The sequence below is a fragment of the Rhamphochromis longiceps genome, linkage group LG16 (genome assembly GCF_057381845.1).
Source record: "Rhamphochromis longiceps isolate RC_006_pf linkage group LG16, R_longiceps_female_GT1.1, whole genome shotgun sequence".
NCBI lineage: Eukaryota > Metazoa > Chordata > Actinopteri > Cichliformes > Cichlidae > Rhamphochromis > Rhamphochromis longiceps.
Window position 1 is genome coordinate 24,899,545 of NC_140572.1, and position 13,033 is coordinate 24,912,577.

At 36.9% G+C, this 13,033-nt stretch overlaps 2 protein-coding genes across 8 annotated transcripts in view; one reads left to right on the forward strand and one right to left on the reverse strand.

The window, feature by feature from the left end:
- pkp4 (plakophilin 4) overlaps positions 1 to 637 on the reverse strand; it is a 100,140-nt gene extending 99,503 nt beyond the window's left edge. The window contains exon 1 of one of the 4 annotated variants that reach the window (XM_085384962.1): positions 481 to 637. The gene's annotated coding sequence lies outside the window, so the exon portion shown is untranslated. The remainder of the gene's footprint in view (positions 1 to 480) is intronic. The other 3 variants (XM_085384964.1, XM_085384963.1, XM_085384965.1) reach the window with 3 other exon arrangements.
- Positions 638 to 649: 12 nt separating this feature from the next.
- The window catches only part of LOC146651207 (coiled-coil domain-containing protein 148-like), a 30,415-nt gene continuing 18,031 nt past the window's right edge, over positions 650 to 13,033 (forward strand). The window contains exons 1-8 of one of the 4 annotated variants that reach the window (XM_085384970.1): positions 650 to 753; positions 2,799 to 2,887; positions 3,299 to 3,420; positions 7,614 to 7,717; positions 8,917 to 9,008; positions 9,108 to 9,259; positions 12,009 to 12,104; positions 12,634 to 12,806. In XM_085384970.1, coding sequence (XP_085241096.1) covers positions 2,833 to 2,887; positions 3,299 to 3,420; positions 7,614 to 7,717; positions 8,917 to 9,008; positions 9,108 to 9,259; positions 12,009 to 12,104; positions 12,634 to 12,806 — 794 coding nt within the window. In that variant the 5' untranslated portion in view covers positions 650 to 753; positions 2,799 to 2,832. Of the gene's footprint in view, positions 754 to 809; positions 849 to 2,798; positions 2,888 to 2,973; positions 3,080 to 3,298; positions 3,421 to 7,613; positions 7,718 to 8,916; positions 9,009 to 9,107; positions 9,260 to 12,008; positions 12,105 to 12,633; positions 12,807 to 13,033 lie in introns of those variants that run through there. The other 3 variants (XM_085384969.1, XM_085384972.1, XM_085384971.1) reach the window with 3 other exon arrangements.

Consider the following 13,033-nt stretch of genomic DNA (forward strand, 5'->3'; position numbering starts at 1 on the left):
TTCCAAAGATTCCCACACTCTAAGCTCACCTGCCTTTTCCTGCACTACTTAGCAACACGTTTTCAAGGGCATTGCCACACTAAAGTGAGTTTTTCTACAAGAGGAAAACTAACCCCGGAGCAGTTTCCGTGCATTTACATTAGCCGGCCAAGTTTTCACCCCAACGGTTAGGCATGGCATCAAAAACAGCGCGTGAAGGTCCCTCAAAGGTGTGCGTTGTTTGCGATGATTTGGTCACAAGAAACAGATTAGGGTAGTATTAGATTCTTCCCCGCTGAGAGGAAGCCAAAAGAAGCTTGTCTTATGCCGCATGCACAGACTGAAAAAAAAAGCAACCACTCTCTTTTCACTTTCCGACTTCAAGAAAGCAGCCCATACCCTCCTGCCTGCTCTGCGCACAGATGCTTTCATTTCTCCCTGCGTTTTCGCTCCAATTATTTAGCAGTTTGCAAAGAAAAGAAAAGAGAAACATTTCCATACCTTGGGAGGATTGTAGTTGTGCTGGCTGAGCTGCGGCTTGGATCTACATTGGAACGTGTAACTTCATCTGTAAAGTCCTGCCTTTTAGTCCCATGCATGTGGAAGAATGAAACTCGCGTCCACACTCGAGTGAAGAAGACGACCCCTCGGCTGCTCCTCGCCTCCAACAGCAGTCCCAGGCAATGCGAGCGTGCATGACGTCAGCGGGAATGTGGGAAACCGATGTGCACTCCTGATTGGTTGCAAAGCGAATACGGGGGCGTTCCCGAAGAGGTACGCGTTGTTAAATTAACCAATGACTGAGAAGATGATAGTTACCTTGGTTACCTGTTTTGTCAACCCATACACTATAGAAGGGAGAGAACAAGGTAAGCTAGGTGGCTCGTCGGGTATATATACTTAGTTTACAACGCAAATAATCGCTAATTGTTGTGTGTAACTTTATTGTAGGTGTAGTTTGAGCTTGGTCTTGTAGGAAACCTTTGGTTCACTTGTTTTTTTTATGTGTTTTTTTTGTGAGGTTGAGCATAAGTTCTACCTAAGTACTGTCGCTAAACTATAGCAGTAGCAGCTATGACAATGATAAAGTTAAGCGTTTTCTAGTTTAATTAAGTAATATAACAATTGGTAAAAGTCGGTAAAGTAAATTAACAGAGCTTGGCTTGGAAAATATTTAGGTTAGTTGTATGGCCATAGTTTTAACAGCAAAAAAAAAAAAAAAAAAAAAAAAAAGACAACCTAATGATTTTTAAAAAAATATTTCTTTTGTACATTTACCCCACGTGCCACCTTTTCGTCACTGGTGTTATCTTACTCATTATGCAAATTTGGGGGGCTTCTATTAATTATTATTTAGAATAATGCAATGATAATGCAAAAATCATAAGATAATATTTTATTATTTCAAAGCGTTTGTTCAAAGCGTCAATGTATGATATTTGCAAAGCCATTTATTAGCAATAAAATCAAATGAAAGCATATAAAGAACACTTAAAACGAGTGACAATGCCATTCTTTATATCTTAACCTGTACCTGTACCAAATTTCAGTGGATGTAAAATTATTATCTCAGGGGTCTAATGTTACCCATAAGGAAGGTAACAGCAGTGACAGTTTTCATGGAAAATGCTTTTTACAAAATAGATGCTGCAAGCATCAAACCACATGGTAAATGGTAAATGGCCTGTATTTATATAGCGCTTTACTATGCGCACACATGATGTCAGTCATCTTATACTCACCAAATTATGTCATTTAATCTATTTATATTCTGTTGTTTTGTTTTTGTTTTTCTTTAACAATTTCCTAACTGTGTCGTATTAGTGACTTCAACTAAAAGCTTCTTATGAAATTACAAGATAAAACAGAAAAAAATCTGATAAATGAAAAGAGACACTGGTCTCATCATGACCATTTCTTTATAGTGCTTCAGGAAATCTGTGATAGTAAGTCAAGTGATGTCATTGTTGGGATGTTTTGTTTCAAAATAATAAACGTTTCTCATAACACCAGTGACACAGTTTTAAGGGACCATGACTGTCTTTATATATCTTACAATATTTATTTCACATTTTGCTTCATTTTGTCACAGTCATCATATTTTTAACATATCTGATTGATTTGATGCAAAAACTTATATGCAAAACATATAACAAAAAAAACACAGCCTTTACCCACCATACTCCACTGTGGGGACAAACGCTGTGGTGGTGCCTGTTCTTCTATATAATTTAATTAAAAAAACAGATATTGTGAATTTAATGGATGAGGAAGGAAAAAATATTCAAATTTAACATGGAAATAAATTGTAAATAAAGTGGTTTTTAAGTGTAGTAAAAGCCAGGGACAGAAAAATTGACATTTCTAGAATGACCTATGTCTTGAATCCTAACCTTGGCTTGCCATTTGGTGTTGAAATGGAAAAAATAATAATTTTTCTGTCCTTAAAATTGGTATTTAAGTCTATATGTAATGGAGACATGGGCAAAAAATAGAAAAGGATTCAGAACAGCGCATCTGTTTTCCCTCCTATCATAAAAAAATTAATTCCTGCATAGTTCATCCCATCTCTTCACACACCATGCATTTGAAAGGAGATGAATCCTGTGCGAAAATCTTTCCAAGCTTAATCCAAAACAAAGGCAAAAAAGAAAAAAAAAACATTCCAGCAGTATATCACACACACACTGGCTGCAGTACACTAAAACTTGTTGATGTTAACTAGCATTTTAAACAATGTCACACCAAACTTTTTTTTTTGTAGGCAACAAAGCTGTGCATGTGTTTGCAGCGCAATAATTAATGTATTTATTTTGAAGGTACTCTGGTGCATGAAGATAAAGCTCCACAGTGATGAGTGGAAAGGATCTACAAACATTCATAACGAGCATTAAAACGGAAGATGTTGGTAAGTGAGTGAAAAATGGCTGGAATATTCTGGCTTCTGACATAGTGGTCTACTGAACTGTTGAACCGGTTTGACCTGAAGCCCTCATGTCGAATTCTCCAGGTGCCTTTCAAGTCTGTTGTTTTTGTCACAGGCACAGCTTGTGTTTATCCACCTGCTTCCTTGAGTCAAGCCGAAGCACTGAAAAAAAACGTCTGACACAGTTTGTCTCTGCTATCCCCCTCCTCCTGTGCAATCATTTCTTTATTACACATACAATCCATTAGAGCTTAACTGGTGCTGCTCCTCTGTCTAACCTTTTTTTTTGCTGAAGTCAGCATAAAGTTTTTACTTCAGACATTAAAAGTGATGAGATTTTCAAGAATTCCAGTGATCCTAATTCATCCATATCATCTGTTTTCATCCATGCAGAAAAACTGACAGTGCGAATGAAAAATGGTCTTGGCAGCTCAAAATACAAGCCGGCAGAATATAAAAGACTACTAGCGATTGTTGATGCCAAACGCCAGGAGACTGATCTAATTGGACAAAAGGTAACCTTTTCTTAGCACTATAATCCTTGTGCTAATAAAAAAAGCTGTGTTTTCCTAAAATAAAGTCCTGTTGCATTTAATAACACGTTGATTCAGCAGCAAATAAAGGAGTATGTGGAATAAAACCACTCATTATACATCAAAGGAAGTGTTAACTAAATAGCATGTCCTCAGTAGTAGTAAAAAGTGCAATATCTGTGTGCGTGCATGTGTGTGTGTTTACCTTTTCCCACTCTTTCATATATGCCACACGCTGTAAAAGGATTTCATTTAGCATAAAATAGACATTGCATAATTCTTGTAGTTTGTCCAACAACATGAAAGAGAGCAGTAATATCACTGCCATACAGAATGGCATTTCTGTGAATATTCATTTGGCTTCCTGTGGTTTTTCCCACCACACTGTTTGAAGTTCATAGTCACATGATTATGAGCTGATCAAAAAGTTAATGCTAGGGGCACTGGAGATTAGGCTGTTAGACCTGTGTTGTTTTAATTAGTAAATTGTGTCAGAAGCCTTCTAGCATCATCGTGATAGCCCATGGCTTCTTCAACCCTGTGCTCTGGATAACTTAGATAAGAGAGGCTATGTTCATATTGGCCCTCCTGAAAAAGCAGGCTTTTTGAACATCTCATATTGGTGATGTGATAGGGGTAAATAAATTACCATGAGTAGCCTCAAGCATGGGATCATTTTTGCTTTCTATAAATGGACTGGCAGCATTAGTAGACAGTAAACACTTGGCAGCTCTATACTACACTCTGTGCACTGTGTTACCCAATATACAGATATGTGTGTATGTAAACACTAAAAAAAGGAGTGGGAAACACATTTTTTTCAGTACTGTTTTGATTACAGGTAGACATCCAACAAATGGGCATAATATTGCTACATTTTCCCTACTGATTCACCTATATTAATGTTTACGTGTTTTTGCTGAAACACATTATATTATAAGAAAATGCATAACTGACAGATTCCATGTCTCCAATATTGCGGGAGAATCCCATTTGTGTGATTGCAAAGTTATTGATCCTTTACTCATGTATGACATTTCATTGATGATTTGTATTTCAAAATGTATTAAAAGGAGCAATAAAGAATGAAAAATGCATAAGGAAAGGGTATATCAGAGGGACTGCTCAGGATGGAGCTGATTTGGAGACAAAGTAAAATGGGCAAGGTTGAGATGGTTTGGCCATGGGTAGAAGAGTGATAGTGCATGTATTAGGAAAAAGCGAAGGTTAATGGATGTAGTGAGAAAGGACACGCAGATAATTGGTGTGATGCAGAGGATAGGGTGGCAACACCTGAAGGGAGAAGTTGAAAAAAGAATGAGACATGGCTTATAACAATACCTGTGGTTTAAGTTTAAATCCTTCAAACTGAAAAAGACTCATTGTGTATGAAAGGAAATTAAATGTCCTCATACAACTATTTTTACATTGTTCATGTGGATGTCTACGAGCTGAATATACAAACCCTATTATAGAGAATTTAAGACACTGTGTAAAATATAAATAAAAACAGAATGGAATGATTTATAAATCACATAAAACAGAATAATAACAGAAGATAGAAAATATGACATTTTAGTATTTCATGAAAAATATTAGGTTACTTGGCAACAGGTCAGTAACAGGTCAGAGGATAAAAAGAGATCTTAGAGAGTCAAAGTTTCTCAGAAGTAAAGATGGGTTGAAGTTCACCAATCTGGGAAAAAAAATTTGTGTCTACTAATTGTGGAAGAATTCCATAAAATGTAAACAGCTTGTCATCTACAGTACATAGTATTACCGAAAGATTCAGAGAACAAATCTCTGTACACAAGTGACTAGGTTGAAGATTAATACTGGATGCCTGTGACGTGCATCGCTGCATTAAAAACAGCCATGATTCTACCATGGAAGTCTCTGCATGGGCAAAGGAATAGAAATCACTGCCTGTGAATGCAGTTCAGCATGTCATCCACAAAGACACGTTAAAACTCTGTGATGCAAAGAACAAGCCATGTGTAACATGATTCAGACAGGGCAGTGTCTTCTCTGGCCTAAAGCTTATTTGAAATGGACTGAATTAAGTGTTAAACTGCTCTGTGGTCAGACAAATCTAAATATGAAATGCTTTTCAAAAACATCCTTCATCCTCTGGACTAAAGAGAGGGATCATCCAGCTTGTTATCAGCTCTCAGTTCCTGATGATATGGGGCACATCAATCCAACATCTATTACAAGAGCATTACTTCGTAGCAGAAGAGTCAGGGTGCTGAACAGGCCTGTCTGCAGTCCAGAACTTTCACCAATTAAAATCATTTGGCACATCATTAAATGAAAAATATGACAAAGCAGATATAGAACTGTTGAGCAGCAAGAATCCTACGTCAGACAAGAATGGAACAACATTCCTCTCCCAGAAGTCCAGCAGCTGGTCTCCTCAGATGTTTACATACTGTTGTTACACAAAGAGGAGATCGCTAAACATGGCTCTGGCCCAACTTTTTTAGAAATGTGTTGCTGCTTTCAAATTGAAAATGGCCTCATTTTTTTTCTTGAAGTAGTGCAACTTTTCATTGCACATGAAGAACTACTACATGTTTGTTTCACAGAAAGTAGAGAAAGAATGAACCAGAGTTAGAAGAAAATCCTCTTTTATGTTATTAGTAACATAAAATCTTTTTTCTTTTATGACAAGTCAAGGAGCCTATTGTGGAAAGATCTATGGAAACGTGAGAAATGTATGAAGGGTGAGCCATGGATTTACACAGAATATTCTAGGTCAAGTACAGAGTTGATTTTCCGACGGTATTATGGTCTTCTGACTTGCAAATAACCATTTTCAATTTTTTTTATCCAGGTATTTCGTATGGGTCTTGCAAGGTGGCATGTAATCCAGGCAGACCTTTGAATATTTTATACATTTTTTTACATTTTCCGTCTGGAAGCCAGGAAGTGTTATGTCAGCGATTTTTAAAATGCCATACATTTTGTTTAACAGAGGCATAAAAATAAGATTGGTATGGGTTAAGAATTAAATGGAAGGAAATGTTGTTAAATGCATGAAAATGTATAATGTGGTGTGAGAAAAACTTTAAATATGAGAATTAAAGACCTCAATTTTCCTTTGGTTAGGTTTAAGCAAACAATAATGTTCACTAAAATGTTTTAAGTGCCTTTACCTAAAAACTGATTGGGAAGCTAACCAATTTAATGGCTATTATAATGCTAATAAGAGTAGATATTAATGGATTAGTTTTATTTGGCAGAGTGAGACTACAAATGAGGTGATGTAATTTTTGCTCCAGGCACAGTTTTTGCAGTCCAAATGAGTTATTAGACAGCCAGTGCAAATTAAAATTACCTATAATACACTGCCTGGAAGAGGCATGGAATATCAGCAGTTTGGCCTTTTTTATTTCAGTGCTGCACTAAAATCCAACTGAGCACTGTAGATTGACTTACTATAAAATGAGCATTAGCAAAACATATCCAAAAACAGCAATCCCCTCTGAACACATAGACACAGCATTTGAATGTATACCCAAATCATTTTATTCACTGCTCATCTGGAAATTACTTGCAACCATGTTTTGGTTTTGTGAGATTATATTTTGTGAAAAAAAAACACTGATAAGACAATGCGTTGCTATGCTAAAGGTGCTCTAACGGAGTGCTTTAAAGAGGGTTTATGGGGGGGAACCCACAAGTGATGACAGATTAAGACTGCTACCTCCCCCGTTTCTCCTATTAACATGCCTAATGTGTATCATTTGTGTTTCATCAAATTTTTTCCAGTTTATTTTGTTTTTTTGCATTAATAGTGACACTGTTCCAGCTGAATTATGAGTCACTCAAAGATTTAATAATGCTAATAAAAACTGAAGCATGCCTTTAAATGGATTAAATGCTTTCAACCATAAGAATACTGCGTATTTCACATTCTTTGCAACATTATGATGTATGTATAAACTATGTGCACAATATGCTTTGTGCTTCATTCAAAATGGTCTAGACATTTGATGCGTTAAAGCACTGCGCATAGAGATCTCTCCGGATGAAGTTAATTGTAGGCGGAAATAAATGTTCCTAGTTAAAGTGCATTTAAAAGCAAGCACTCCAGCCAAATGCATGTTGTGCTTCCAGGAAAACTGTTTATTCCTGCTTTGCATTTAACTGCCTTGTGAACCATCTTATAGGTTCACAAGACTCGCTGTGCAGCCAAGGCAACCAAGGAGAGCTCCATATTACGGCAGCACAGACAGGTGTGGAGCACAGAGTGCCTCAGGCTGCAAAAGGCTGAGTAAGAGCCCCCTATTACTCCCTGTCATTATCTGCTGCAGTTTTCTGAATCTGCTATTACACCATGCAACCATTCCACTTAGCCCCATTATGCCTAGCCAGGAACATGCATGAAAAAATAAATAAATGAATAAACTGGACACACAAAAAAGATGAAACAAAAAATGTGTCCGAGAAAAAATGAAGAGAGGATATTTAAGCTGATTTTCTGACTCCATGACATTAAATTAACAGAGAGAAGTGGGTGGTTATAGCCATGCAGAGACAGAGGGGTATACTAAATGGAGGAAAAGTGTTCCTCTGTGGGTTGAGGCAGAAGTGTGGGACTGGGGGCCCCAGCAGTGTCATGTCTTGTGAAGTGAGAAGGGCAGCACTAGCTCTGGGGTGCAGCTTGTTTGGCTGCATAATGACTATGTCTGAGCCACCCAAGGTTAATGATGTACACAAGCGTTATCCTCAGTAATGAGCCTAGTCATAAGGATGTGCCACTGCTTGCATCTCTCTCCACACATATCTAGTTAAAGTACCTTGGGATTCAAACAAGCAAACAGGAAAGTATATCTCTATGGTTACTTGTTCCTTTTTGCAACCATCTCAACCATGTTAGCAAGAAACAAATAATTATTGTAGCTCTCTCTGTGGGTCATTTCAGTATGAAGCTGCTCACAGCAACAAGACATCCTACCCCTAACTTTTGTCAAACTTTTGGAGAAAGTCCACCAGCGAAGTCTGTAATACTCTGTGTGTGTGTGTGAGATAGATGAAAAAAAGTTTTCACCTTCTTATGGCCATCTCTAAATGTGGAATTGTTGTAAGCCAAATGCAAAGAACATGCTTTTTTATTTTACTCATTTAAGGGTAAAATATATACTTTTTACACCGTTATGTATAATTAGCAGCTACCTTTCAGGTCATGGCCGCTTGTACAAATTCAGATCAATAAGTTGTCATATAGTTTTATAGATTAAGCTACAGAGCACTCCATAACGTTAGGAAGCTGACATTAACTCCATGTTTATTAGGTACTGCATTACAGTGATGCTTGCATCAATAGATAAATAAATAAAGTCTCTTATTCTGAAACAGGCCATTTTGCATAATTATATCATTTATGCTTAGGTTTAAAATGAGTTCATTATTTGTCATTTAAATTAATGGATATGTTTGCATTTAATAGAATGCATTTGTTCTCTCCAACAGAGAGAAAGCTGAAAATGACATCCATTATTTTATAAAGCAGATCAGGCCAAACAATATAACGGACAGTGCCATCTTCTCTCTTCAAGAATATGGTAAACAACTACATTTTTTATGTGCATTTGTGTCACCATCACCTTGCTGTTTAAGCAGTGCACTGCTAATGTGTATACCTGTGTGTTTTCGGGTTTTAGAACTGTTTCTTGAGAGGGAAATTGAGGCATTCAGGATAAACTCTGTGCAGCCTATTTATCAGCTCAGGGATGACCTGGTCTTCAGACTGGGTGAAGTACAACATCAGCAGCTCTCTGCACATCCATCAAACTGGGAACAAGTGATACAACAGGTATTGTGAGATATGGAATAAGGGCTTAGTGATTTTGATAAAGACCAGCCATATATATATACATGTATAAAAGAGTGTTTTGCAACATATGTCCTTGATTGGGGGAAAAAAGAAAAAAAGTGGCAGTATTTTTTCCTGTCTATACACTTCAAGTCTTCAAAAGCAAATCTAATCAGCGGAAACTCTCTGCAGGTACCAGACCAAAATAGCCCATCCAGCTCCTCCACAGAAGTTTACAATCTCTTACTTTCACACAGTGATCTTACCTTGTGCCCAGCAGTATATGCTGTCCATGAAGCTGTTGTTTGTTAGATATCTGTGGACCCTAAAGACATAAATTCTGTCTGTGACTCTGAGAGGCTTTTGCTGGGTCTAGAGATGAATCGTGAGATTAAGGAGTTAGCCGGGTCTCAGAAACACCTTACTGGGAATGAAGTGTATTCCCCCCCCCCCACATTTTGTCTTCCTTTCCCAATCTCTTATTCCACCACTTTTCCTTTCTCTGCCTCACAATAAAAAAGAGAAGCTGAATGCTGTATAATTGTGCTTTCATCCTGGAGTGAAAGTGAGGAGTTTAAAAACAACACTAAAAAAATTGGCACAGAATTGGGTGGTACAAAAAGAAATAGAAAAGCACACAGTAGGCGACACTATGCTTGTGTACAACTTTTAAAAATGTTAATACTGCTTTTAGCATTTCTAGATGTGGTTTGAATAATAATAAAATAGGAATAATAATTTGAAAATGAATATTAATAGGTTAAAGCTTAAACTATTTTCTCTTAACTTAAAAGAGATAATGTTTTTAACAAACTCAATTACAATTGTAATTGACTTTCAGTAAATAAACGTTATAATCGTCCACATATGCATTCATGCATCTATAAAACCATTTTACTACTGCTGTTTATGTGGGTGACGGGTGTAGTTATATTGTAAGACACATTCATTTTCATTCATTCCTTATCTTCATCCCTTACAAAAGCATAAGAGCCATCAGACAGTTAATCGGTTTTATTCATTGTATCTGTGTTTTTGTGCTGTTCTGGAACACTAAGATCTCTTCCTTTTTTGAATGTTTCTACTAATACTGCTACCTTGATATCAATAATGTACTGTATATTTTTACATTTTTGGGAGGGCTTTGCATTTTCAACATGCAATAGCCCATCTCAATTCATGGCACATTTGAGCATTCCTGTCCTCAAGTCATTTCCTGCATACCAAAAATGATGGTGTTGGCTGATAAATGTTTAAAAAATATTTACAGTTATCTGGGTTTTGGTTTTTTGTTTTTTTTAAAACTTATGCAGTGTTATGAAAAACTTAGTTTACCCTGACTGCTTCCACAGGAATTAAGAGGGTAAGTAGCAGCCAGGTGTCATCGATAAAAGTGAGCACCTTTATAAATGCAGAAGTTTTGGCAGTTTGGTAGTCTGAAGCAGGTCTTGCTAACATGCTAACAGGTCTCTGTTAGCATATTAAATATTAAAGTTCATGACAGTACAATTAGACTGAACAAGTATGTCCTGTTTGGAAGGCTGCCAGTGGAAAGCCTCTTCTTCTCTTCCAAAAAGAACTTGGCAGCAAACTTAGGTTTACACAGTTGCATCTGAACAAAACACAAGACTTGTAGAAGAGTGTACTTTAGACAGATGAGACCACAGCGGAGATATTTGGCAATAATGCACAGAGCCACATTTAGTGAAAACCAAACACAGCATTTCAGCGCATGGTTTGCAACTATGGGACCCTGGCACCTTGCAGTCACCGGGTTGAAGATAAAATCCTTTGCATACCAAAGTATACTAGAGTCAAATGTAAGGCATCTAAAGCTTGGCTGAAATTTGGTCATGGAACAAAACAATAATCCCAGGCACAGCAGCAAATGTCCAACAGAATGGCTGAGAAAGAAAAGAGTCAAGGCGCTGCAGTGGCCCACGCAGTCAAATTGCAGTCCAGTTCTCAACCCCACTGAAATGCTGTGGCATGACAAATGACTGCAAACCTCAAGGAACTGAATCAACATTGTAAAAAAGAGTGAGCCAGAATTCCTTCACAATGACACGAGAGACCGACGCAGTCATACAGAAAAGGATTACTTTAATTTACTTCAGATTGTTGCTGCTAAAGGTGGTTCTACGAGCTATTGAATCCTGGTGTTTAGTTCGTTTTTTATAGGAGACATGTATAAACTCTCTTTTCACAAAACATTTGTCAGTATTCAGAGCATGGGTAGCTCTTTGAATTTGATGTCTATTTCCTTCTCCTTTTCAAATGCCTTATTGTTTGGTTGTTCACTAGGTAGGTGTTCATTGGGTGATATTGTCTACCAATATAACAAGTCATAACAGTATATTAATACAATCAGGATCAGGATCAGCTACATCATATTTGTATTTTTTGCTTCCAAATAACACTTCACAGCTTAATATTTCTTAAACATTACCTTAGATCTAACTACTCCTTTTAATTAGGCTCTTACAGTTTTAATAGGCCTAATTAGTGATTTTCTATTATTGCAGCAGTCTATCAGAAGTTCATAAATTTAGATGACCGAAAGAAAATATATATAAATATCTTGAGAGAGAGTTGTTTGTGGCAGAGGACTTCCAAGGTAGCCAGAGCAAGATTTGTAGTTCTGTTTTACCATTTTGTTTTTTCTTGACAACAAAAGGTCAAACTGGCATGTTTGTTTTCTAACACTGTATTTAATACATTTTTTATGTTTTCATTCTTGTACCAACAGATAAACTTTGTCAAAGCACAACAAGATGACATTATTGCAAACTTTGATGAAGAGTATCTGGACCTGGAGAGAGAGATTGTAGGCCTTGGCCTGGAGGTTTGTTATTTTATGCAGAGAAATTTCCATTGTCGATAATAGCATATTCTTCACCTTAATAAGTGAGTGCTACAGTGTGTCGTGAGAGGAAATTAACATTTCATTATGCAGGGAATGCCAAAGTTTGCTCCATCTGAATATTTTGTTTATTTATTTTGAACTAAGTTAGACGTTTATTGGGTCATCGTTCTATTCTTCAGTAACCTCTTTACAGTTCTGCTTATATAACTGACTACTGAGATATGCATCCAACATGTTGATATTTAGAACACAAAGCTGAATATTTTCACCAGTATGCTTAACAGTTAGCAAGATGTTTGTTTTAGGAAATGCTTCTCCCTGTTTTCTCCAAACACCCGTCCACAGCATTAATTTTTGAACCCCTGCTTGAGGGGTTGTGTTTGCTTGTATTAATTTCAAATGTCAGTCAAAATATATGATTATCCCAAACTTTTATGTAAAACTGTATATATCAAGCACATAAAAAGTCTATAGGCAACCTCAAGGATTGCCATATTGTCCTTCACAGAAATATCTCACTAGTGCTTCAGATAATTTGGTGAACATTCCAGAAGAGGTTTTGAATTCAGACTGCCCTTATCCAGAGCTGAAGGACTCACTGATCGAAGCCTTTCACTCCCTATCAGAGAGATACCAGAGCAGGCTGCAGAGCCTCCAAGAACAACTGCAAAGGACAGACAGGTATGTCTGAAGATGTCTGAAGATTTAAGCTTTGCTTTTTTCCCCTTATTTGCATAATTCAATGTTTTTACGCATTGCTGGATGAAATATATCGCTGGTTTTTACCGCTAACGTGAAATAGGTGGCTGAAATAGGCTTTTAACTGTATAATCAGTGTGTTGTTTATACAGTTAAGATGTCCACAACCAACAATGAAAAGAATAAAAATAAACCTTTGAACCTCTCAA